We start from the raw sequence: 27,385 nt of genomic DNA, 5'->3' as shown, positions 1-27,385 counted from the left end.
TATAGATAAAATGTAAAAATATACAGATACGAATGTATTATACACAGATAATCTTCCATTGTATAAAGGCATTACTGCTTTACATGAAGGCAAAATATCTTTATATGAACATAAATCGTTATGTAATAATGATAACGAATATTTTCTCATTATATATAGGCATAACTTGTTTATAGAAAGGCAAAATACCTTTATATAAACATAAATCGTAATTATATAAACCCATATCGTCTTTATATGCAGATAAAATTTGAAAAATACGTTAAAAATCTTAAATTAATTTATGTAAATATGTTATTTCAACACGTAAAGATAAATTTATAGTACAGAAAGATTTTAATGTTTTGTATGATCATAAATAGTTGTTTTATTAAGATAATTACGTTATTACATAAATCCATACAAAGTTAAGATGCTTATGAACATCGAAATAAATTACATTAATACCTAATTTCGTAAGCAATATATATAATCTAAATGATTTAAAGATAACATTAAAAATATACGAAGCTTTTATTACACACGGGAGAATTTTTTTTTTGCATTATTTCACAACAATGGATATGGATTTGATACTTGAGCGAATTGGAGTGGAAGAAGGAGTGATACGGCGCTTCAGACAAGAGAAGATAACACCGGACATCATATCACTTATGTCACTGTACGACTTTAATTGCTTGGGTGTAAATGACAAAACAACTATCATGAAATTTCGTGTTGAATGTGTTTGTTAACGGAGTAATCCGTGGTAGCATAATACTAACTTATGTTCATATAAAGATCTTTTGCCTTCATATAAAGAAGTAATGCCTTTATATATTGGAAGATAATATATCTATATATAAGAGAATTATATCATTATATATTAATGCTTTACCTGTATATATTGAAATTATGTATTTATATATTGTGATTATGAATATATATAATGGTTACAGGCATTCATATAAAGATCTTTTGCCTTCATATAAAGAATTAATGCCTTTATATAATGGAAGATTATATATCTATATATAAGAAAATTATATCTTTATATATTTATGCTTTATAAGTATATATTTGAATAATGTATTTATATATTGTGATTATGCATATGTATAATGGTTACAGGCATTCATGCACAGTCAGATTGACGTAATATCACAAGTATTAGTATAATAAGACAGTCAAGGCGTTCCATATTAACCTTTAAATTAGGTTGATATACTACGCCTGAAGCCCAGAGTCAATCCGAGCCAATGTGTTGATCATTGTCGCTAAGGTTAGCTTGTAGAGATAAAAGTTGTAGAATAAGTACGCATGCCCCTCCAATCCCCCGGCAAACAGAATTTTCCGCCACAATAAAGTTCACAAATGTATCCCCCACAAATTCTGGTGCGGTATAGTACGAAAGTCACGAGTTGAACGACAAACTATTGGTAACCTGTGACGTGGCTTTTTAACTTGCTTACACAGTGAAGTCACACTTTTTACAACATGACCATGTAAGCACCATAATCGCTCAACCAGTGATTACACACTGTTTAACTCGGACCTTTAATACCAAGAAATATGGAACGCCTTGACTGTCTTATTATACTAATACTTGTGATATTACGTCAATCTGACTGTGCATGAATGCCTGTAACCATTATACATATGCATAATCACAATATATAAATACATTATTCAAATATATACTTATAAAGCATAAATATATAAAGATATAATTTTCTTATATATAGATAAAATGTAAACATATACAGATACGAATGTATTATATACAGATAATATTCCATTATATAAAGGCATTACTTCTTTATATGAAGGCAAAAGATCTTTATATGAATGCCTGAAACCATTATGTATATGCATAATAACAATATGTAAATACATATTTTGAATATATACTTATAAAGCACTTATGTGTAAATGATGTAGCTGGACCGAAACAGCTTTTGCAAAAAGTGAAATCAACAAAAGGAGTAACTATCAGGCGAATGTTTGCGAAAGTTGATACTGAAACCAAAACAGATCGCGACAGGCGAGAAGATGTCAAAAAGAAGACTGTTAAAAAACAGCTACAGCGGTTCGATTGTCTTAGTTCAGAGATGAATGCTTGCCAGGCAATTGTCAAACCAGACTGTACGAAACCAAAAGTTTTGAAATCATCCGGTATGAAGAATGCCTTGGTGAAGACAGTACATGAGGCAATTAGCAACACCAATGAAGAAAACAACAACATTTTGGAAGAACACAATCTCATTTTCCTTTCAAAAAGAAGCATTCCAAAACCAGTAATGGAGACTGCATCACATGCAACAATTGAATTTGCTGGGGTGAAATTTAAAACAAATGCATCGTCTGGTCAACAGTATTTAAAGTATATTGAAAACGGTGTCATCAAGAAAACGCAACTGCAATTGCCAAATGTGCAGGAGTTAGCAATCTGTGAAGAAAAATATCAGTTTACTCCTGATGATTTCAAGGCTGCAACAAGATCACAAAGAGTTTCAAAAAAAGCATACAGTGTCACCCATCTTAAAACTTCAGAAGAAATGCTGTCCTCAGAAACGTTCCACAAAAATTCAATTGTCACAACACCACAGGGAAAAAGTCTCATCAGCACATACTTGGCTAGAAATATACACAAAATTAAAGTACAGAAACCTATCACCATCAGCATAGACAGCGAATTACACATGTCAAATTGCTCATGCCCAGAACATCCTAAATGCTGCTGTTGCCCGAGATATGCTCATCCAATATGTGCCAAGATGTATGCAGACAAAGAGCCAGACATTGACATCCTTACATATATTAAACAAACTAAAGGGGAGGCCGAAATGTCCCAAGTTGATTGGCTGACTGAATACCAGGATCGTTTGTTAGATGGAAACGCCTGTGTTAGCATCGTCACATCTGGGGATATTGATGCGGTTGTTATCCACATGTTTGCTTTGTCACATGGTTGGCCCCGTACATCAGACGGAAAGTTCAAAAATAGTGTCTTTGTTATACTTCAGAAGCCAGTCGGTCTCTATGACACATACCATGTGACAGACATATTGACCGCATTGGAGGAAAAATGGAATGACAAGAACATTGGAATGAAATTAGCCCTTGTTCTCAGTATGGCTGGCAATGACTTCCTTCCAAAGTTGCATGGAATTTCACATACAAAAACAGTTGAGGTCTTCCTGCAATACCCCCACTTGCGATCGTCACTGTTTGACTTTGAACACCCCTCTGACTGCACCATACACGTAAAGCTGAACCCAGACATATACACGGAACTTATAAAGTACTTGTATTGCGCAAAGAAGCTAAACGCGGACGACTTCAGTTTTGATGAAATACATCAAATGTCAATATTGCCAGTTAATGCAAGGTCATTGGAAGATTACAGAAATCCACAGCTTTGGATGCCCCCAATAAGTACAATCGAAAAAATGTCCAAGAATGTCCAGTGTCTCATAGACTATTACTTGACCGCTGGGGACCATTCGAAACAAATGCCAAATTTTCTGCTATGTGGTAGTCTTACTAAAACAGAGAAAGGAGAGATAGAATTCGATCTAGGTCCAGATTCACATATCAACCGTATTGGGGAATGTGTGGTTACAGATCCAGGAGAACTGGCGCTCAGGCTGAGGAAGAAAGGAAAACGGAAACCAGAGGAAACACCACAAAAAGGACGAAGGCGCAAACTACGGCCACAGGCACAATCAACTCCAAGGTAAAACAACACATTATTTACAGAAAGATATTTCCCGAAATTTCTCGAAAGTCCTTGACTATAATGAAAACAATGGAAATACCATATATGGCGACAATAGCAAAAGTGTTGCTTTCAAATTTTGTAGCCTTATGCTGCATAATTACATTTTACTTTAATTCTGATATACATAATGTTTTATTTTGATTGTGTAGGAAGTTGTAAGGGTTTGAACCCATGTGATATCAATAAGTTTATACATAATGTTAGTTATCGTTAGTATTAATCATTAATAAAATCTAATTGATCAGGTACCGTAGCGGCGCAACCTTTCGACTGACTTAATTTAGCTTGCCTACATAGTGTTGGAAATTATGTCTTGAATCTGAATAGATGTACAATTTATGTGTGTAAGTGGTTACATATAAAAAAAGATAAGTGTACACAAATACAAGCATGCTGTCATTTTACAGAGAAGAATTTCAAACAATAAATTAATGTCCTTGTTTTTCAGAAAGAATTATGATGATTGATGAACCAGTACACAGATGGAAAATATGTTTGAAGTAGATCAATGCAAAATTCATGTTGATCTTTAAGTTGAGACATTTTTGTATTTAATATTTATCAACCACAGGCGACTACATCTAATTAATTCATTTAATTATATAATTTAAGTCCAGTTCAACACTCCACTAGCAAATATCATGCTGGATACTCATGTTGATAATTCCTGTAAAGTTGATTGTTAACAAATTTGTTTTTTAACTTACTGATTAGTAACATAGTTACCCGGAATGTTTATTATGTGAACAATTGTTATGTGAATTACAAAGGTGAAGTTGGTATTTGGTGTAAAAATTAATGTTTTTTCCATTAAATTTCCTTGCTAGAAAAGTTTGGGTTACAATCATGACAATACAAAATATACATGTATATAGCAGCTTATCATTCTATTATTATAAATTGACAAGAATTCTATAAAGTTTATGTGGCATACTTTTTATGTTATTTCAACTTGTTTATATGAACATTAACCCATTTATGCCTAGCGTCTAGAAAAAAGGCCTTGGCAAACAGCGTAGACCCAGATGAGACGCCGCATGATGTGGCATCTCATCAGGGTCTGCGCTGTTTGCTTCAGGAATTTCTGTAAAAAAATATTCTATATAATTATAGAAATAAATAAAGTAGACATCCCTAATTTCGGAAATACATTGATCCAATTATTTAGAAGGATGGGATAGTCAACTAGGCATAAATGGGTTAATAGATGTACATTGAAAACATAAGGAATATTCAATTGTTTACTTCTGAACAATTTGATAATTATGTGTAATGGAAAATATCTGCAGTATAATTTTATATAACACAATTATAATTACTCAGTATTCTCTGAGATAATTACATACTCTTCGCATTATATACTTGCCATAACATAGTTTAATTAACATTAATTAATATGTTGTTCAATTCAGTAATAAACTATGTACAAGTTCTTATCTGTTCTTATTATTTTAATCCATCATTCAAATACAACCACGATGCTCTTTATTAAACTGTGCTTTAGTTAATTAATATTAACTCTTTGATACCTATTAACCCATTAATGCCTAGTGGACTCTCCCATCCTTCTAAATTGGATCAATCCATTTACAAAATTAGGGATGTCTAGTATATTTATTTCTATATTTAGAATATTTCTTACTGAAATTCTTTTCAGCAAACAGCTCAGACCCTGATGAGACGCTGCATCATGCGGCGTCTCATCTGGGTCTACGCCGTTTGCCAAAGCCTTTTTTCTAGACGCTAGGCATATATGGGTTAAAATGCATGTCCCTGTATTTTTCTACAATCTTATTCATTTAGTGTGTGAGCAATGTTTAACCCTCTGAATTCTCAGCATTCTACACCAGTATCTTGTAATTAGATATGGTCAATAAATCCCCTCATGTTATCACTTCCAACAGTGATCAGCGCTTCACACCACTTTGATAATGACCCCTGAACAGTTAAATAGATTAGCCCTGATCTTGTTGAATCGATGGAAAAAGGAGTAACCGAGTAGGACTGTATCCATTGTTGTGAAATAATGCAAAAAAAAATTTCTCCCGTGTGTAATAAAAGCTTCGTATATTTTTAATGTTATCTTTAAATCATTTAGATTATATATATTGCTTACGAAATTAGGTATTAATGTAATTTATTTCGATGTTCATAAGCATCTTAACTTTGTATGTATTTATGTAATAACGTAATTATCTTACTAAAACAACTATTTATGATCATACAAAACATTAAAATCTTTCTGTACTATAAATTTATCTTTACGTGTTGAAATAACATATTTACATAAATTAATTTAAGATTTTTAACGTATTTTTCAAATTTTATCTGCATATAAAGACGATATGGGTTTATATAATTACGATTTATGTTTATATAAAGGTATTTTGCCTTTCTATAAACAAGTTATGCCTATATATAATGAGAAAATATTCGTTATCATTATTACATAACGATTTATGTTCATATAAAGATATTTTGCCTTCATATAAAGCAGTAATGCCTTAATACAATGGAAGATTATCTGTGTATAATACATTCGTATCTGTAGATCTTTACATTTTATCTATATATAAGAAATTATGTCTTTATACATTAATGCTTTATCTGTATATATTCAAATTATGTATTTATATATTGTGATTATGCAAATATATAATGGTTACAGGCATTCATACACAGTCAGATTGACGTAATATCACAAGTTTTAGTATTATAAGACAGTGAAGGCGTTCCATAAAGAATCGTTTAACCAGCGATTAGACACATACAAGTTTTTCTCGTACGGTATGGCTTCTGTCTTGAAAGATACGCATATTAACGAATATTTATGTTTTTGTTAATACTTTTTGCATTAAGATACCGGTATATATAAATAATGCAATTTTATACAAGTGTAGATAATGTTTCCGTTTCATAAGATTAATTGAGAAATACATGAAATTCGTTTTCAATGACACATGTGATTTCTACAATTAGACATTGTGGACAATATCTAAGAGCATGCGCTATACCAAGATGTATTCCAGGTTTAATAATAAACTGGTTGGTGGAGCAACTGTACTTTGCAAGCGCATTCTATAGGAGAATGGTAATTTTTAAGAAAAAGATATTTTCTTGTACAAGCAATGATTATAATCTGACACCGTGACGAGTCGAATAAACCCCCAGGCCATTGTTGCTTGTGACAAAAATAAGGCGATCTTTGAACAGGTGTAAAACAATGCGTCAACAATTTGCCCTTTCGATTGCAGCCTGGCGTTTCAACAAAGTATAACAGTTTTTGAGAAATCTAAGCAATGACATGTGAATTAGTTTACACCCGAGTGAAAACAGACCCACACTTATCAACATTCACAACATAAACAGCCGAAAATGTCATCTCGCTAGAAACAGAGCAAATTTAATCTTAAACCCAACAAACTCTCTCTCGAACAATATCAGATCCAGCATCCACGCCCAAGGTATAATTAATCGCAGTTCGCGACAAGTGTGTAACATACTTGAAAAAGTATTCTACTCAAAATTATAATGTACCAACCTCCCCAAGAGCAATCAAAAAAATTAAATTACTCTTGAAAGTCAAATATCCAGAAAAGCCTTGGTAACGTGGATAGCAAATTAATAGATTGCTTCAGCTTGCATTGCCAACTTAGCTTTAGCATAGAACCAACTTAATTTAGGAGTAAATAGACTTAGTAAATCCATGTATGTATACACCGACGTAACGTTCACACGATTTACCCTAGAAACCAACTTACATATGACCGCAAGGAAAATGTCATGGAAAATTGACACTCAATGGTATTAGCTCAAAAATGTTAACCACATTACAAGGTCTTGCCTAACAGTTTGCGTTATATGAATGCGGTGAAAGGCATTTGTTATGCCGCAGGTAAAACGGGCGGCCGGATGGAATCTCCCTGCAAACGAAGTAATGGACCCTACAAGCGATTGCCACTGTGTAATAAATTAATTTTCTGTTTGTTCACGATTTAAGTAATGGTTTACTTTAACTGCACAATTTTTAATTAGGGAAGGAGTACCAAGAAGGAGAATTACATAACCTGTCATAACACATTATATACTTCTCTTTTCGTAAAATCAAAGCGCTGAAGGCACTGAAGATGTTCGCTATTGCATAATTTAACATGCAATTCATTTTTCAAAATCAATCGCAAGTTTGAAATGAACACACGCCATTCAGTCGGTCGAGTTTTGTGTGCACTTTTTATCATCCTTATTTTTTCATAGAAATAACTTAGACACAATAAAAACAACATGCTTTTTGGACGTTCTGAAAGCATAGAAAGTATGATGAAAATGGTACTGAGAACTTAATATAAAGAAAATTTGCAGTCACCATCATATTAAAGGAATATTTTTTCAAATAACTATCTCACCAAGAATATAAATTCACAATGAAAGTTCAGTGTACAAAACTTTTGATTTTTGACACCATATACAAATTCAAAATATACAATAATCTTCGTACCTTGTATATGGAGGAATAAAAGTATATAAACATTGCTGTTTATGCTTTACTTGTTACCCGAGCAGTTCACACGGTGTCAACAACGCTGACATAAACATAGGTATAGAGCACTAATGCGCTTTTAGGAGTAGCTGTTTTACTCAGTTTTTATCTTAGTGACTTTAACATAACGCTAACAGACACGCATGAATATTTTCGAATATAAAATAAGCTGATTCGAGATACAACCTCTGAATTTTTGTTACATCACTGCGTATGTGCTCAATTCAAAGGATGTAGCACTGTTCAGTGTAAGGAATTCCGGACTACTCTCTGTATGCTCAAACGACACAAATTGTGGCCCTGTTACAATTACACGTTACAATCCATCTCGCAGAATTTCACTTTCGCCTCCAAGATGAGAAAACAATCATTAGCGAAATAGTATAGTGTCACGATAAGAGAAAATCGTTTAATTATCATACCACAATGTTTGCCGTACTTGGTCAGCACGTCTGGAAATCATTCCTTAATGTGTGGATAGGCTGCAATTATTAACAAGTTTGCTATTTTTAATTCAATTTTGTATCAAAAAGCATTGTTCTTAAATGTGGCATTTTCAATTCGCAATGAGATTTGTAATGACCCTCGTCATGCGAAAATGGGTCTTATTCCATATGCGCCCATCATATAAATAGCCCACTCAGCTACCTCTCCTTCTGGTAAGGAGAACTATAACATATTGAGTGATTTTATAGCGAACAGCATCGCCTATGGCCTGACTGCGCAAAAGCACATGTTGGGTTTAACAAACGCTTGCCGAAACGCATAAGACCCATTTTCGCATGACGGCGTTATTGACGTGTGATTTTAATGTGTCGAACGAAAACTGCGTTTAAATCAAATATCAACATACGATATATTTCGATAGTGAAGAAAGATACTCATAACAAGGCATATGAGGACACATATGAAGTGCTCTCCCGTAGTATATTTTTTATCTACTCACACTAATGTGTGGTTTGACAATGCTAACACACATTTCATGCGGTGAATATGCAACTTACAAGTATAAAACACAACACAATAGTTTAACTTTTGTTTAATTGTATTTATTTATTTAGAAAAGTAAATTGCAAACTTTATTTCAAAGTCAGCGTATACGCCGACTACATTTTTAAGAGATATTTATTGTTATAAATATATATAATATAATATATTTAGTTGGTTTCGGTTTTAGCGATTATAAAGCATTTTCGAGGTTGCCTATAGTATGCCTGTAGTAATTGATGAACTCATATCCAAGTGTCTATGTATTGAGAACTGTGAATATAAACATGCTAAACCTTCTACTAACCTTCTACTATCGCGTTGCTAGCACCCGTAAATACAAAAGATCGCCGCTATCTGTTGAGAACCAAAGAACGTTTTCCAGAAATATCCGCTGTAGTAGCATGAACGAGGTTACGAAACAGGTCATTCGTATCATTATTATAAATTGTTTGTTATATTCGGGTTTAGCGATTATGAAACATTTTTTCGGTTTTGTCTATCATATCGCTGAAGTTATTGTTGAACTTATGTTCAACGTTTTATAAATTGAGAATATAAATAAGCTTTAACTTTTTCCCGAATCTATTAATAGCCTCAATATACGACCTGTACTTCGGATTGAGGTGTATGTGAGAGCGTTACCTGTTGCGTTGTTATAGCCCTTGGACTTTCCTTTGTTTATCGACAGGCGCATCTATTGAAAGCCTCATATTATGAATGGACTGAGCAAAAATACTACGTCATGAAGACGCTGCAGAAAGTGGACTATTTTATTCATTCATAAACAATCTCCTCCGCGACACGTACAATACGATCATTGTTTATTGATTCTTTTCTATAAAAGCACCGTTCGAAACTATTGCATTTAACACGATATTTATATCATGTTTCCATTTGTGAATGAATATAATTGGAGAACTCAAACCTCTTGCATAAATTATACAACTCTTTCTCGCGCGGATACGCGTAGTAAGCGGGTATTGGGCTCCTAGTAGCTAAGACCTGAATTTTAGACTAACCACCTTAGACGGTCGCTAAGCGACCATCTATAAATCATATTGAGAATTTGTGTCGTAAACCTGCGAGTTTAACTTGTATTGAAAATAAAAAATTCTATGTGACAAATATTACCCGAATTAATGCCGAATTTCTTTGAAAGGAAATTATGACGTTGATTAAATCAAGGTAACAATTTTAACAACACGTAAGACAAAATCGTTCACGAAAATACGTGTTCGCTAATTGTCCACAAAAAAATTGTCGCTATTATCTCCAATAGAGGCTTTGTGTAAGACAAATGTTTTTCTAACAAATGCCAGATACACGAAACGTCGTGGTTCGGCAAGGGAATGATAACAGACTGGGATCACACTGAAAACAAGCTATTAATAAGGTAGACACAATTAATTATTGGATTACCGTGAATTTTAGAAACAGTTGATGTAAGGAGAAAAAGAAATGTCTGAAGAATAAAATAAATGTGCAACCTCAATCGATTAATTACTTTGGTTGAACATGATATATGGCCAAAAACAATGTTAAATATTATTATATATGAAATACATAATACTGTAATAGTAGAAAATAGACTTGCTACAGTACTTTAATTAGAATAGCTTATTGTCACAACCTTGACATGATTTTGTGAGCTTAACTAAGATTATTTGTTTAAAATACTGTGTCCATTTTTAACGGAAATGATCTAAATATTTATTTGAAACATAAATAGAATATACTAAGCGCGTTCCATTCTATACATAGATGGTGACGTCACTACGTTATTAGTGAGACCGGTGTGACACAATGAGCGCGTTCACATAATCAGCCCGCGCAATGAGTTGCTACAGCGAGACTGGCGAGTGCGCCAAGTCATTGCTTGTTTAACACCGTAATAAACATGACGCCTTATCAGTGATCGCTCCGCCCACTATATCATGTGGCTCAGCGGGAAGAAAACCTAGACAAGCTAACACCAAAATGGCTTCTTTGCCCATAGACTGCATATAGATTTACGCGATATTCCGGATGATCTTATGGACTTGTTTAACACCATATTACACTTGTAAAGGTTTTTTTTTTTTTTAAACATATTTTATTTCCAAAATAGTTACACAACTACAGAACATATATAGAAATACAACTGTTTTGAAAAAAGGGTAGGACCTAAAGTTCTAACAACATTATTGGTGGTCTTTCCCTGTTGTGTTATTTACATTGCATATATTCGTGACGATAGCGTGATTTTGTAAAGCTGTAAGTTACATGGTCAAGATTACATTTGTATTAAGAGAGCAAAATACAAGTGCGCAAGTAAAATACAAAAGAAAATCATGGTTTGTAAAGCATTGGAAATAAAACATACAGTACAACCTTGAGATTGTGAAGTCCTGTCCAGAAGAATAAACATAACTATGCGCTACAACAACATTATGAAAAACGCTTTGTCGTCTTAATAAATATCTGAACATTTTTAAATATGAAGCAGTTGGTGTCATTATCTAACATGTCATTACCAAAAAGCATTGTATTGCAATTTATTTGTTCAATTGCGTGTAGGGTTTCAAAAAGAGTAGTACGTTGTTCAGAAAAGCGTGGACAAATAAAAAAGAAATGATACACTGATTCAACTTCTCCACATACGCATAAAGGTGAAGGTTCTAAGTGATTGATGAACAAGTGCAATTTCAAATCGCTACAGTTATTCCTTAGTCGAGCATGTAAAATGGACGATTTTCTATCACCAGTATGAAAATATAAAGGAGTTTCGACATTTGGGAGAAATAATTGTTTCAATTTAATTTTGAATCTTGATAGAGAATCTAACAGTCTTATGTCGCGAGGTAAGTTGTTCCATAGATCGATAGCCGACGGGATAAATGAGCGTGAGTAAAGTTCCGTCCTTCTAGTAACGATTACATAATCATTTGCGTTCCTCAGGTTCCTAGCAGATTGTTGATAGACAGTTGCTGGTAGTAAATTTTGTAAGTAGTCTGGACATAAACCATTGTGAATTTTGTACATATGTATAAGTTTTAGATACTTCCTACGCTCGGCTAAACTATGCCAGTTGATTTCTGAATACAAGTTAGACAAAGAAACAGATTTTGTGAGACCTGTGACTATTCTTGCCGCTTCATTTTGTATTTTATTTAACATTTCTTTTTCGTAAAGAGCACATCCGTCCCAAACGACACATGCACACTCAAGTAGTGGTCGTAGGTGGGAAATATAAATTTGATTTAATGTTTTTCTTGAGACCGTGTATTTAATTTTTCGCATAATTCCAAGTATTTTCGATGACGATTTTACTATATTAGTGATATGCTCGTGCCATTTGCCGTTTGAACTGAGTGTAAGACCGAGGTGTTTGTGGTTTTCTACAAAATTGACCGGTACATTATTAAATAAAACATGTGGTTGGGGAACAGCATGGTGTGATGAAAACAACATAGCCACGGTTTTATGTGGATTAAAATCTACAAGCCATTGTTTTGCCCAGTTACTTATAACTTGTAGGTCACGGTTCAGAACAATTTCAATGTTATATATATTTGAGGTAGTACATGAGAGGGAAGTGTCATCGGCAAAAAGGCGGGCAGTACATTGAAGGTGCTTGACTATGTCGTTTACATAAACAAGAAAAAATAATGGGCCTAGAACAGATCCCTGTGGAACACCGGCATTAAGCTCTAACGTTTGAGATATTGATGCTCCAACCACGACTTTTTGAGTGCGACTCCCTAGATAACTTTTTATCCAATTAAGTAAATTACCATCAAATCCATTTTGTTTAAGTTTGAAGAGTAGTCCTGTGTGCCAGACGCGGTCGAACGCTTTAGAAATATCACAGAAAACCATGCATGTGAGTTTCTTTTCATCAATACCTTTCGTTATTTGATCAAAAATGTCGATTAATTGAGCGACTGTGGAGTGACCTTTTAAGAAGCCCGACTGGTTGGAGTATATAAGTTTGTTAGCAAGAAGGTGGTTGTATAAATGTTTATAAACTATCCTCTCCATCAGCTTGCCTACGCAACTTAACAATGAGATAGGACGGTAGTTGGAAGGATTATTCGGTTCTCCCTTTTTAAATAGAGGCATTACAATCGCTTCTTTCCATTGGGCAGGATATGTACTTTCGTAAAGTGATTTGTTAAAGAGGATACACAAAGGCTTAGCAATAGAATTGCACGTTTTTTTAAGGACAATGTGACTTATAAGGTCACCACCGACGGCTTTATTGGTCATTAAGCATTTAATAACATCTATAATTTCCGATTCTGATATGGACAGGTTATATAATTTTGCGTTAGAGATATCTGAGAATTGTGGAAGAACACCGGTTGAGTCATTCAACGACGCAATAGAGGCAAAGTATCTGTTTAAACAGTTTGACTTGTCGGTATCTGACAAATGTACAATAAGATTGCCGTCAGAGTCCGTTGACTGTAAAGGTGGTATCGAATTCGGATGAGAATTTGTTTTTATTAGTTGCTTTAGTGTTTTCCAATATTTTTTTGGATTTGAAGTATTTAGTTCATCAAGAGATGTTTCTAGGTTCGAATAAAACTGTTCTTTCGCATGTTTTATCATGTTATTAACCTTATTTCGAAATTGTTTATATTTGTTCCAGTTAGCAGAAGTAGGATTGTCTATGGATATGTGTTTTTGTCTATCTCGTTTACGAGCCATTGTTCTAATAGAAGAATCATACCATGGTTTGTCATTAGGGCGCACTGTGACAAGTTTGTTTGGAATGCAAAGTTTCATCAGTTCGATAAGTTTGTTCGTAAACATAACAGTTGCTTCATTAACATTAGAATCATGGATAAATTCCCAGTTTGTACCTGTAATAAGATTGTTTAGTCGATCGAAATCGGCATATTTATACAACCAAATGTTTCGTTGAATCGGTTTGCTGTTTATTAAAGGAATTGAAACATGAATGGCAGTAGCATGATGGTCACTAACAGTTTGAGGGATAACTATTACTTCACTGTTCAAGCATGAAACGGTATCCGAGATCAATATCGGATCAATTAGTGTAGCAGTATTTGCGGTGACCCTTGTCGCTTGAGCGATAACGTTGTGCATATTATACAGGGAAACTGATTGAGAGAGGCGAGCATTGGGTTTAAATTGGTCTTCGTTTATGTCCCCAAGCATGATGACGTTCTTGTTTAAATCAAGCGCTTTATCAATCATGATTTCAAAATCATTCCAAAAAGTAACATCAGAATTAGGCGGCCGGTAAAAGCAACAAATCAGAGTATTGAAATTATGTAATTTAACTTCTAGCCAAACTGTGTGTAAACGGGGATTTTCGAGGTCGAGAATACGCCTCGATAATAATGATTGTTTTACATAAACAATAAGTCCGCTTGAATGACTCGAGGTTGATGCCATTTAGTTATTCTGCAAATGCAAAAAATATACGATTAAAGAGAACATCAGCTATTTATAACGGGTAAATCGGTACATTAAACACGCTCTCAAACGCTTGCGCGCTTACCGAAATCGAACCCGTTATTACGTGTAATGGTGGTATTTGCAATAAATTAACACTTCACCGGTATTTACCCGTGTTATTAACAAAATTATTACCGAAACATTCCCCCCTACCCGTGTATTTGACACGAAATAGCGCTTTATAACTGGAATTCGGTGAAATTTTACGCGCTTTTTGACGCCGGGTGGGTACCTCAATCCCACATGTTATTGCGTATAAAAGTGATATTAATCATATTAAACATTGCTTATGGGACATTTATCAATCAATATAATTTAAAGCGCAAAAACTACACAGTAAGTTTGGACATTGTCTGATATAAAATTAGCGTTGTACGAAATGGAAAACGGTCAGGCTATTAAAAATTAATAAGGCTACCAATATCAGACGCTCGCGCAGGTTCCGACTTCCCCGAAGTTACCGCATTTATTGGTTAACTAATATCAGTAATAATAACTCTTTTACAATAGCATATATCGATACGTCTTTATTAAAATAGTAATAAAATGGTTTTCACTTGTTTCTGACACACACAGAAACGCGATTTTTAACGGGGTTTTCGTAAAGTTACACGAATTGGGTACAAAAATTCTCAATTATTTTACACGCACAGGTGACATAATACAAACTTAATAATGCTTATTTATTGCTTATATGACATTTCAAGTTTGTGAAATAAATTAATGTTCTATAAAGGGGATCTCGGTAATTCTTGAAGCTTCCACTCGCTCTTGTCAAGACCGCATTGTCGCGTTGGAAATGGTATAAATTTAATTCATCTAACTTATCTTTCTGGATACCAAATGTCAGAGTTGCATTAACCCTTTTTTTAACCCACCGTTTTTGCCATATTTCTTTTCCTTTTTTTAGTCCGAACAAAATAAACGAAACTCGTTTAAAAAATGAGATCTAGGCATTCGAGCTCCTAGTGTGGATTAAAAGCGTTAATTGGTGACACCACATGAGTGCAAATGTGTAGATACCGTTAATAAGATAATATATCACATGTCACCTTCAAATAACATGTATGATGTCAATTAAGTGCATTACTATCAGAGTAATAAAACACAGTAAAAATTAGGCCTCATGCTGGGTTTTATTTCTCTTTGAATAATGCAGATGAACCTCGCGTCTGACCTAGTAACTGATAGAACTATTTCAAAAAGTGAAATATTATGTGATAATCAGATCGATAACACAAACTATTTATATCTGCTAGTATATCCGATAAAAATATATTATAATTGTCTTTGACAGTGTTGACGTTCACTTGTTCGTGGTGACGACCGCATGTATTTATACATCTCTTACTCTTCTCAAGATCTCTTTTCGGCTTTGGAAACGATATAAATTAAATGTCACCAACTAATCTTTCAGGATATCGATTGTCCGAGTTACATAATCCCCATTGACACCGTTTAACCATTTTTAATCGTTTTTTCAAAGAGGAAAACAAAAGAAACTCGTTGGAATAAAAGTGAACCTAAACATGTAGCTCGTCTAGAAAATGGCGGGCAGGTCGTTGCTAACGAGTGCGCCCGATTAATCGATACCTGATTGGTTGATCAATTCTAGTGGGCGGAGCGATCATAGATAAGGCGTCATGTCAATTCATGTGACTGACCCGTATTCAGGGATCGCCCCAAATTATAGATTAATGGCTAAATCAAGACATAATGTAGTAACAGATTCCCCACTAACACCGCACCCCGCTTCGCTGTTTGTATTGAAGGAACACTATGATGCACGAAACATCTACCCCAAAATCAAGAAATAACACTACCTGGATAAGGAATCGGGTCAAGTCCTCCATTTATTCCCGTTGCTTCCGTTTTCTGCCTCGAGGAATTTCCACAGATTGCTCGAGATATAATTGTAAACGTTTGTTTTTGACGATCATAACCACCGTCTATCATCACCACCGGAAATAGATTACCAGCGAAGCGAAAGTAAACATCACGCAAGAGGTAGTGCTCGTGAAAAGAATAAGTTTTACCATTTTTATCGCGAACGTTTTCAAAAAACTGTGTGACAAATTAATAGTGGACATATCAAATTTAGATCGTAAGTAGTTGGAGTTCTTTATTAATATATTCGAGTGTTGAAATAGATCAATCATCAGCTACCCGGTACCGAAAATTAAGTTCATTGGAACATCTTTTTTCCTTTTGTCCGAGGAAAATATAATATTTTGCCGAATTATTCAATGGTGTACAAATAGAATTAAAGAAACTATCGGTTTTTGCAATCTTCAGCCCAAAAATCAAGTTAGTATGCAAATGTTTGGTTAAAATATAAACTTCGTTGTGTACGGCGAATAGAACCCGACGTGTACGGCGTATAGCAAAATAAAATTAAATTGTGTACGGCAAATAGTTTTGAGTTTTTAAGGGAAAATAAATGAAAATTTCGCAAATACGTGACCATCTTGGTATAAAACAAATAAATACAAGTATATTCTTTACGATGAGACCGTTTATGGCCAAAGAATACGTCTGATGCATTGTTGATATTTAAAAAAATGTTTTGTATTGCGGGAACCTGCTACATAGAGAATAATAGGTAACTGCCTTATTTGTTTGTAGTATATCAGGCAACGCTTAGAATAATATATCGACGAGGCTTGCCGAGCCGTTATTTTATTCGTGCCGAGCCTGATATATTACAAAAAGATCAGGCACTAACCTTTTTTTTCTGTTTATCATACCTCTACGTCCCCAATTTTAAAGAAATAATGAAAAATCGCTAAAAAGCTGCAGTTATAAAATAAAATTAGATCAGACAGTAACCTGTCATTCTCTATATATCAGGCAGATATCAATGCGGTGGTATGATAAATCGATCGACCATTGTTCAGTCCGTATTTTAGTTTAATACGATTCTAGTGTATTTCATCGTAGATAATCATATGTTTCAAAATCAAGAAAAATCGATAAAATATTTACTTACAAGTGGATTCCAATCAAGATTTGATATACAACTCGTGTAATTATTGGAACTCAGCTGACTTTCTGTTCACAGCGTTGTATCGTTCAACCGCAAACGCACATTGCGTCGCCATTGTTTTAATTTCAGCACATGTGCTGTGTTTGCGTATTAATTCGGGGGGCAAAAACAAAGTTTAAAATTAAGATTTATACATCATTAAAAAGAGCAAAAGTCCGACTATTAGAATATATATGTACATTGAACAAATATTTTCTTAAAATCATCTTAATTTGCGACAACTTTGGCCAATACGCTGCAACTATGCGCCGTACATCACTTTAACTATTCACCATACACGACTTTTGCCATCAACAACTATTCGCCGTACACAACAGTTATTTTAATTTAATAGATATCCACGAACAATAATCAAACCAAGACAAGAAAAAGCGTTCAGATGGTATATATTGCCTATAAGAATAGGAAATCGACTCCATACCCGATGGCAAACCATGTACCGGGGTAATCATGAAAGAGAAGCTGTTTCTTCGAGTAGTTCCAATTTCAATCCGGTACCATGCAGTCATAAATTTGTGTAAATAACGCTTCATCAATACGAATTGCAAGATAGATACACATTTTTAAACATATTAATCTTTCTGTAAGATGCCTAACACGCACTGGTTATCCTGGAGCGAGTTATTATTAGATATTTTAGGTAAATACTGACTGCTCTCCATGGTTGGTTTAATTACTTTCGCTTCGCTGGTAATCTATTTCCTGTGGTGATGATAGACAGTGATAACACCAGCACAGGCAGTTAACAAAAGGCGGAATGACGTCATATCACGTGGTACGGAAATTGCGTAATTATATAGTTCTAACGATCTAACAAAGTAGTCCGTAGTCGTATCTATAGAAACCAGTAAACGACAATCGTTTCCGCGAAAATAAATGTTATTTATTTTTATTCAGAAATTAATAAGTCTTATGTCCTTCCATGCATTCATCTTGACAGACAAGCGTTTGTTACATACGCGACTTATTTCTGGTAATGAGGCATACTCTTTTTAAACAACATTTAAGTCTCTCTGAGTATTCAGGAGCTGAACTAATAAGAAGGTGCCACACAGGGTTTCTCAAGACCCATTTACGACAACATTCTTAATTCAATCTTATTACTGCGGGTCAGCATTTGTATGCTTACAATCAGTATTGCATAATCAATATAAAACAGGACTGTTTGCACTGACAAATACTAGTACTGCAGTCAGATGAAAAACAGAAAATACTTTTATTTAAACAAATCATTTGGAACAAGTTTGCAATTCTGATACATGTATATAAACATGCATGCCATATAGTATGTATAATACACAAATTTTGACTCGGTATTTGACCCCAATAGGTGTTTATGAGCTTTTTCCCCAAAAAATGCCAACATTAATTAACAGTTTATATTTTTATAAAATGCATTCGTCAAACTCCTGCTTCATTCAGGAATTTGTTAACAGCAGTAATGAATTGGGCAGGCTTATCAGAATGTACCCAGTGACCAGCACCCTCGATGTGTCGGATTTCAGCTAGTGGGAAAAACTTCTTGATCTGCGGAATATTTTCCTCACTGAAATAAAATATAAAAAAATACATATATATTATTAATTTATTAAAATAGGTTAATAGAAAAAAGCTGCATCTCTAAAAATGATTAAAATAACAATAAAAAATTGCAAAGATTATAAAGCGTTAGCGTTTGTAACACTTTTCATTGATATTGTAGCAAAAACGTGTTTTATCGTCACAGAGTTTTAACTAAGTTCAAGATTTAAGTGCCTGTATTGTGTAGTGGTAGCAAGTTAGCTTTTGATACTGGAAGTCCCCCATTGGACCCAAGGCAGGCATATTTGATATTAGAAGTCCCCCATTGGACCCAAGGCAGGTATATTTGATATTAGAAGTCCCCCATTGGACCCAAGGCAGGCATATTTGATATAAGAAGTCCCCCATTAGACCCAAGGCAGGCATATTTGATACTAGAAGTCCCCCATTGGACCCAAGGCAGGCATATTTGATATTAGAAGTCCCCCATTGGACCCAAGGCAGGTATATTTGATATTAGAAGTACCCCATTGGACCCAAGGCAGGCATATTTGATATTAGAAGTCCCCCATTGGACCCAAGGCAGGTATATTTGATACTGGAAGTCCCATTGGACCCAAAGCAGGCATATTTGATATTAGAAGTCCCCCATTGGACCCAAGGCAGGTATATTTGATATTAGAAGTCCCCCATTGGACCCAAGGCAGGCATATTTATTTATTTGTTCTTTATTTTCTTTGCTTTTATGATTATTTAAAACTATTCCAAAAAAGTTTAGTAAGTATTCATTAAAATATAGTTTTGCAATTGACAACAATTGTAGCAAGTAGAAACCATACGAGCCACATTGTGCAACAAGAGCACTGCATAGCGGGTGCCAACCCTCGGCTGCAGGTGCAGTTTTTAATAAATGAAAGCTTGTCAGAAGAAAAGATTTTGTTTTGTTTTTAGAGGTCACAGTGACCTTGACCTTTGACCTAGTGACTCAAAAATGGGTCTGGCATGTAGAACGCATCAAGGTGCAGCAACATATGAAGTTTCGAAGTTGTAGGTTGAAGCACTTTGATTTTAGAGCCAATGTAAAGGTTTAAGCATGACGCCTACGGCAAACGGCGGACGGCACAACAAGCTGGCTATGACAATACCTCAGGTTTTCTCCGAAAACAGCCGAGCGAAAAATGGGTTCAGTGCCATGTGCGGCCAGCATAGTTGTAGACCATCCTGCGCAATAGAGGATTTGGTCAGGAGCTACCCTGTCCGCTATGAAGTCATGCAAGTTTGTGTGGACTTAATATCAGACAGGGAAGCTCCTGTCTAGACTGTCCAATTGCTGCATATATCATAAGACCCATTTTCGCATGACGCAGCTCATATAAGGTATTTTTTCACTGTACATACATGATGTAATCAGAGTTCGAGCCGCCTATAAACAGTGTTCCGCCATAGTACTGGCTCTGATCAAAACTGGGGAAGGAGGCAAGGTCTGGGAAATTGTTGATGATTGAATCCAGGTTACATTTCCAGCTAAACTTGTTGCCTCGTATTACAAGGTTAGAGGCGAGGAAATGACGCATGGCATCATCCTGAAATAACCATGTTTACATATTTACATCTCAATCTTTCTTACTAAAGGTCAAAAATAGCATATCTTCATTTTATAGTATAATTCAAACACCAGAAATGTTATCGAGATATTGTTCATCAAAATATTATTCATACTCCAGTTTGCATGTACAACTGCTTGTTTTGTACAATCACTGATGATTTTTTTAATTAAAAAAGGTTTCAGTGTATCCCTGATTTTGCCAATAAACCAAACCTTGTTTTATTTTGTGTGAATGCGACTCTGAAATTAACATTTAAAATTTGAACATATGATTTTTTTTTACAATTAAAAAGATTAATATATCAAAATTGTAGCTTGACATACGTATACAATTAAGTTTTAAGCAATATTATGGACATACATGTATACATTGACACAATACATATTTTAAATTAACAAGAGCTGTCACCATAGGATGACATATGCCCCCTATAAATGCTTTGATAGAAGTTATGAGCATTTTTCAAAACCTAAACGCAGATTTCGAAACCTAAACGCAGACCCTAAGTTCAAGGTCAAGGTCACAGGGGTCAAAATTTTTGTGCATGGAAAGGCCTTGTCCATATACACATGCATTCCAAATATGAAGGTAATATCTCAAGGGACATAGAAGTTATGAGCATTTTTCGAAACCTAAACGCAAAGTGTGACGGACAGACAGGCGGATGGACGGACAGACGCACAGACAGTGCGATCACTATATGCCCTCCTTAGGGGCATAAAAACACAAGGTGTTATTAAATATGCTTGAATTTTAAATTGATTGCTTTATTCCAACAATCAGTTAGTAATAACTTGAATAGTTTTCGCCAGTTCCTGGTACACATGTCTGCGGACAGTGGAGAGGGGGGTGTTTTCCGTGTCATGGGTGTCGGCCATGGTAAGAAGTGGGATACGCAGCATGGCCTCCAGGTACTGTGGGTGGGTCTGGAGAGACGGGCTCATTGTGGGAGACACATCCACTACTATCAGCCCAGCCACCCGCTCTGCCTGCAGTCAGCGATAACATAGAAACATAATGGCCACAGAACTATGAACCATTGTTACATTGTAAATCTGTAACAAAACAAAATTAATAGTTTTATAAACCTTAAATACTAAACATTAGCTCTTACAGCTCTTCCATAGTTGACCATGTAAATCACTGAAATCTTTCAACAAAAATGTAGCTACAGCTTTTAAATTACAAATGTATCTCCAATGGGTTAATTGCCTCAAATGAAATACTAGGGAGTGTAAACAAGAATTTCTGCTCTAATAATATGTAAACATATGTATAAGTATATCCAAGTGGTCATATACATGTGTAAGTGCAGTGACCATGGCAGTTTTCCCCCCCATGCTGTGCCCTAGTAGGACAGCCTGCTCTATGAACTGTGTGTCCATGAGTCGTAGAAGGTCCTCTGTGAACAGCTGGTAGTTCATATTCTCCACATGGGGACTGCCACCATGGTTGCGAGCATCTGCTGCAAGCACCTGCAGGGCAATGATACTTGGTCAATTAATTTATAGATGCTTCTGTGAATTTCATTTATATATAAAAAGCGGTGATATAATTAGATATGGTGATGGAGTTAACCCTTTGCATGCTGGGAAAATTGTCAGCTAAAATGTCACCTGCTGAATTTCTAAAATAAGCATTTTCTTTGATTTTTTTTTCAAAGAAAACTATCAGCATAGCAAACAGTTTGGATCCTGATGAGAAGCCACGTTCTGTGGCATCTCATCTGGATCCAAACTGTTTGCAAAGGCCTTTAAAATTCGGTTCCAACGCTGAAAGGGTTAAGATATAACATGTTTAACTCTTTCACACAAAGAATGTCCATATTATTTGTAACATAAGAATGTGATATAAGATCATTGAAAATTAATCCTTTAACAAAAGCTTATGTTGAGTTTAAACTACTTGTGGCAACATCTGTAACAGTTTTATCTTTTACATAAGCATATATATACTTTACCAAAACACTTTAACACTCAAATTGCAACAGCGCACACAGTACAGAACTCCACTAATAAGACCATGAAACCTTACCGTACTTTATAACGGACAGAGTGGCTCCTGACCAGACAGCCCAATTTGGCAAGCTTGTCTGGAGCTACTCTGGTTGCATGAGGCATAAGACATATTTTCTCACGAGTCCGGTGCAATGACTTCATAATACTTGGTCTTACCTTCCTGCCTTTCCTGCCCAGCACTTTAGCAATGCTCTGCCAGTTCTGTTTGGAGCCCATCAGTCCGTGCATGAGGATGAGGGGAAACTGCTGGGCCTTGGAAGAATCCTCTGTCTGCTTCTCATAGGCATAGTACGAGAGGTCTACAGCACTGCTGAACATGGGAAAAAAATAAACACGTAAGTGTTCATTTATAACTTTGAACGGCATACAAATTTGCAGCAAGCAATTTCGTTGATTTGATATCCCCCGCCAAATAAAGTTTATGGATGGGTGCAAATATCCTTATATATGGTATAATTCTAAAGAACTATTTTAGTGCAGGGTAATTTTTTTATGCATTGCAATTCTCCTCATTGATATCTTTACACCCATGCAGTTTCATATTGAAATCTTGTAGCCTACTTGAAATATAGCCCTGAAAAAATACACAATACAAACACAATAATACAGGTAACTCTTATTTAAGAAAGTGTAGGGTTATGGTTCTTATGCATTGCACTTCTCTTTGATATCAATACACCCATGAAGGTTCATGTTGAAGTCTAGTGCGTATCTGAAATATAGCCCTGAAAAGTAACATCATACAAACAAGAGGCCCATGAGAGCCTGAAACGCTTTACTGGCTGGAATCAATAGGGCTCAAGCCCTTGATAGTATGAAAAATCTAAGTAAGTTTTAAATAAACAGACCCAAAATGGGAAATTTATCGCATAAACAAGAAGAAACATAAACTTTAAACTTCAAATGGCTCCTTTACAACAATAAGTTGGACAAATTTTCTTCACTCTCAATGGGGTTCTTGCCCTAATTTGATATAAAACATCTGTTGAAGTTTCAAAAGGATAGAACTTTATATGTAAACAAACAAGAAATGTGTTTGTCGGAAACACTATGTCCCCTTCTGCGCCGCTTTGATTTTTTTTTTGACCTTTGACCTTGCATGATGACCTTGACCTTTCACCACTCAAAATGTGCAGCTCCATGAGATACTCATGCATGCCTATTTTATGAAGTTGCTATCTTCATTATTGCAAAAGTTATGGCAAAATGTTACGATTTTCATTTTTTCTCAAATTCAAGGGGAGATAATTCTGGACTTATAACTCCGATATTGCTCATTTTCAATAGGGTTTGACTCATTTTTCAGATAAAGACACTGTGCAAGTTGGGAAATGATTGGATGAAAACTGTGGACTTAATTGCGTAAACAAGCCTTATTTCACAATTTTCTCAAATTCAAGGGGAGATAATTCTCGACTTTTTACTCTGATGTAACCCATTTTCAATAGGGTTCGAGTCCTCATTAATATAAAGAAACTGAACAAGTTTGAAAAGAATCGGATGAAAACTGTGGACTTAATTTCATAAACAAGCCTTATTTCACAATTTTCTCAAATTCAAGGGGATATATTTCTGGACTTTTTACTCTGATGTAACCCATTTTCAATAGGGTTTCAAGAGTCCTCATTAATATAAAGACACTGACCAAGTTTGAAAAGAATCGGATGAAAACTGTGGACTTTATCGCGTAAACAAGAAAAAGTCTCACAGACACACGCACGGACGATGGAAACCACGCCATGACATAAGCTCTTCAGGCCTTCGGCCAGTAGAGCTAAAAACAAAGGGCAATAAGTTTTAAAAAGCACTCTTATTTTGAAAAGTGTAGGGTTATGGTTCATGTTCAAGGCACTTGTCCTCATGAATATCTATAGACTAACTAAGTTACATGTTGATATCTTCTATAGTTTGTGAGATAAAGCCATGAAAAGTTTTGTGACAGATGGACGGCTGACGGAATGACGGACAGCGCAAATTCTATATTTGGCCCGGGATAAAATACATGTTTTTATATTCCTGATAACTGCACTACATTGTGGTTGATCGAGTTACACTTGTAAAGTTACTACAAAGTTTTAGCTCCTTTTGTTAAAAATATACCACTTAAGTTGCTTTCTTCTATACAAGGTGACATGCCATATATTGGCTTACAAGCACTAATTGATGAAAAATAAATAATAAGACTAGAAGGACCGTTCCAATTGATGACTTTGTTTGTAGTTACATTAAATACCTCAGTGTGACTGAACAAAAACTCCCCAACCCTCACAAACACATTTCAAATCCTGATATATTTACCTGGCTGGTGCAGAACAGAGACTTCTCTGCTGCAAACATCTTGAACATAGTTGAAAAAACTGTTTGTTTTGTAAGAACTTCATTTATCTACAAAAAAGAAACAAAAGTGCTACTGTCACAAAATATGTTTATTGAAATAACTAAATATGATGACAATGCAATTAAATGTGACCTTTACCATGAACTAAGGATCAGGCGTGTTAATGATACCATCATATTTGTAAGCCCTTTATGGATTATAACAGTATCGCTGTGGACTAAAAAAAATATTTTACATGGAATCACATCCATTTTAATTTTTGTTGAACCTAGGAATGTGTCTTTGTGTTTGAACCATACTATTTCATTTTGATATTGTCTAACTATCCATCTGGACAAGTTGAGTGAAAATCCATCCATGCTGGACAACAGTATGCTCCAGACAAAAAGTTAAAGATCCATTTCTTATAATTGATCTTTAGCTATGACATAATATTTCTGGCTGTGAGCTGCATGTTCAATAAAACACTCTACCTCACTGAAAATAGTATTCCCCATGGTTACCCCATAGCAATTACATCTTAAATTTTCAAAAAAAAAGGTCCTTGTTTCTTTTTAAAGAGATCTTTTCAAGGTTTGGGAAACACTATGTCCCCCCATATATTTGACATTTGACCTTAAAGGATGACCTTTCACCACTCAAAATGTGCAGCTCCATGAGTTACACATGTGTGCCAAATATCAAGTTGCTATCTTCAATATTGCAAAAGTTATGGCCAATGTTTAAGTTTGACGCAAACAAACCAACAGACATGGCAAAAACAATATGTCCCCCAGTATAGACTGGGGGACATACAAATGTTTCAGATTCGCAAATTTTCGCTGAAGTTAAGATATATTTATTAGGAATCAATAATACTGAACATTTACCATGCTCTAAAATATCAATCATATGCATTTTTTTGGACGATTTAAAAGCTAAAAAATTATAAAATGTTTGTAACGGGAAACTATTGAATAATTTGAAGTTCTGTTGTTGTAATTATATTTTATGACACAATGAGGGTTGCTTTATATATAGAGTATCAAATACATCATTAATTGTATGAGCACGTATGGCCGGGTGGTCTCAGTGTTAGACTTTTACTCCAGGGGTCAGTGGTTTGAGCCCAGGGGTCAGTGGTTTGAGCCCAATTGAGTCTTTTTTTTCTCTCTTTAATTTTATTAATTTATTATTGTTTTTTTTACTGGAGCTTTTAAGATCATTTTTTTTACATTTATAAATAAAAAACATTTCATAACGAACTTCAATACATGCCAACATTTTTCAAAAGGTCACTTTTAACCCATGGTGGGTTAAATATCAATAATCAAATATAAAAGCCATCCAGCTTTGCATTCTGAGGGACTGCCAAATAAGATATAGCCATGGGACACTTTTAAGTACATTTAATTGGAAAATGATGATGCCAAGGGTTTCGACAATTATCTGTAATAGCTTTACACTTCGGTTCCTCACTATGTCTATTCTGGAAGCATATGATGCAATGTTTCGTCAAAAGCTAGATATCAAAGCTAAGAAAATGCTGGCATATAAAGTTAGTTCGTCAAAAACTGTCTAAATCGTAAGTGTCAGAACTCGTTGCAATTTGACGTTTCATCCGAAAAAGTGATATCCGAAAAGGAGTTGCACTATTAGTATTAATGGAAATGGATTGTACGCAAAGTACATGAATTGGTCGAAAAAGGCCGACATCTTTCTTTCTCATCTAAAGCTTTTATATTCAATTCAAGGAAACTTTTAACAACGTTCTTACAATATTCTTATTTCAAAAATAACATCGCAAGGTTTGACGATCTTGACATTTCACCGCTAAGAAAGGACGACTCATAATAGCGTCGTCAACACAGGCACCCGACATTAGTTTCTCCACATTTGCAAAGACCTATCATAGGTCTTTGACATTTGGTAGGATTTTTTGTGTTTTTTCAGTATTATATATTGAAATGTAATATGATTATATGTGCTACCTTATTTACGGGCAAAAGCTTTTTAAGTTTTTTTGATAACCATGTATTTGTAATAAATATATGGACATGATTGTGTTCAAAATATGACAATTGTTGCAATAATTGATTAATGCATCCAAAAAAATC

General features: G+C 34.8%; 2 protein-coding genes across 3 annotated transcripts; one reads left to right on the top strand and one right to left on the bottom strand.

Moving 5' to 3' along the window:
* Window positions 1–2,055: 2,055 nt before the first annotated feature.
* On the top strand, window positions 2,056–4,682 carry LOC127867422 (uncharacterized). The gene is made up of 2 exons (XM_052408563.1): window positions 2,056–3,718; window positions 4,212–4,682. The coding sequence occupies exons 1-2, from the start codon at window positions 2,091–2,093 to the stop codon at window positions 4,228–4,230; spliced, it is 1,647 nt and encodes a 548-aa protein (XP_052264523.1). The 5' UTR covers window positions 2,056–2,090; the 3' UTR covers window positions 4,231–4,682.
* Window positions 4,683–19,004: 14,322 nt separating this feature from the next.
* LOC127855097 (protein ABHD11-like) lies at window positions 19,005–27,153 on the bottom strand. Of its 2 annotated transcripts, none has more exons than XM_052390460.1 (7): window positions 27,046–27,153; window positions 25,250–25,336; window positions 23,108–23,261; window positions 22,235–22,408; window positions 21,728–21,922; window positions 20,725–20,909; window positions 19,005–19,351 (listed from the first exon to the last, which is right to left on the bottom strand). In XM_052390460.1, the coding sequence occupies exons 2-7, from the start codon at window positions 25,330–25,332 to the stop codon at window positions 19,207–19,209; spliced, it is 936 nt and encodes a 311-aa protein (XP_052246420.1). In that variant the 5' UTR covers window positions 25,333–25,336; window positions 27,046–27,153; the 3' UTR covers window positions 19,005–19,206. The 2 variants fall into 2 exon arrangements, with proteins under 2 accessions (XP_052246420.1, XP_052246430.1); XM_052390470.1 differs by having other exon boundaries at window positions 23,108–23,258.
* Window positions 27,154–27,385: the final 232 nt, after the last annotated feature.

This window comes from Dreissena polymorpha, chromosome 1, assembly GCF_020536995.1.
Source record: "Dreissena polymorpha isolate Duluth1 chromosome 1, UMN_Dpol_1.0, whole genome shotgun sequence".
In the NCBI taxonomy this organism is placed as follows: domain Eukaryota; kingdom Metazoa; phylum Mollusca; class Bivalvia; order Myida; family Dreissenidae; genus Dreissena; species Dreissena polymorpha.
The sequence above is the reverse complement of the archived record's forward strand: the minus strand, read 5'-3'. Positions and strand labels throughout refer to the sequence as shown.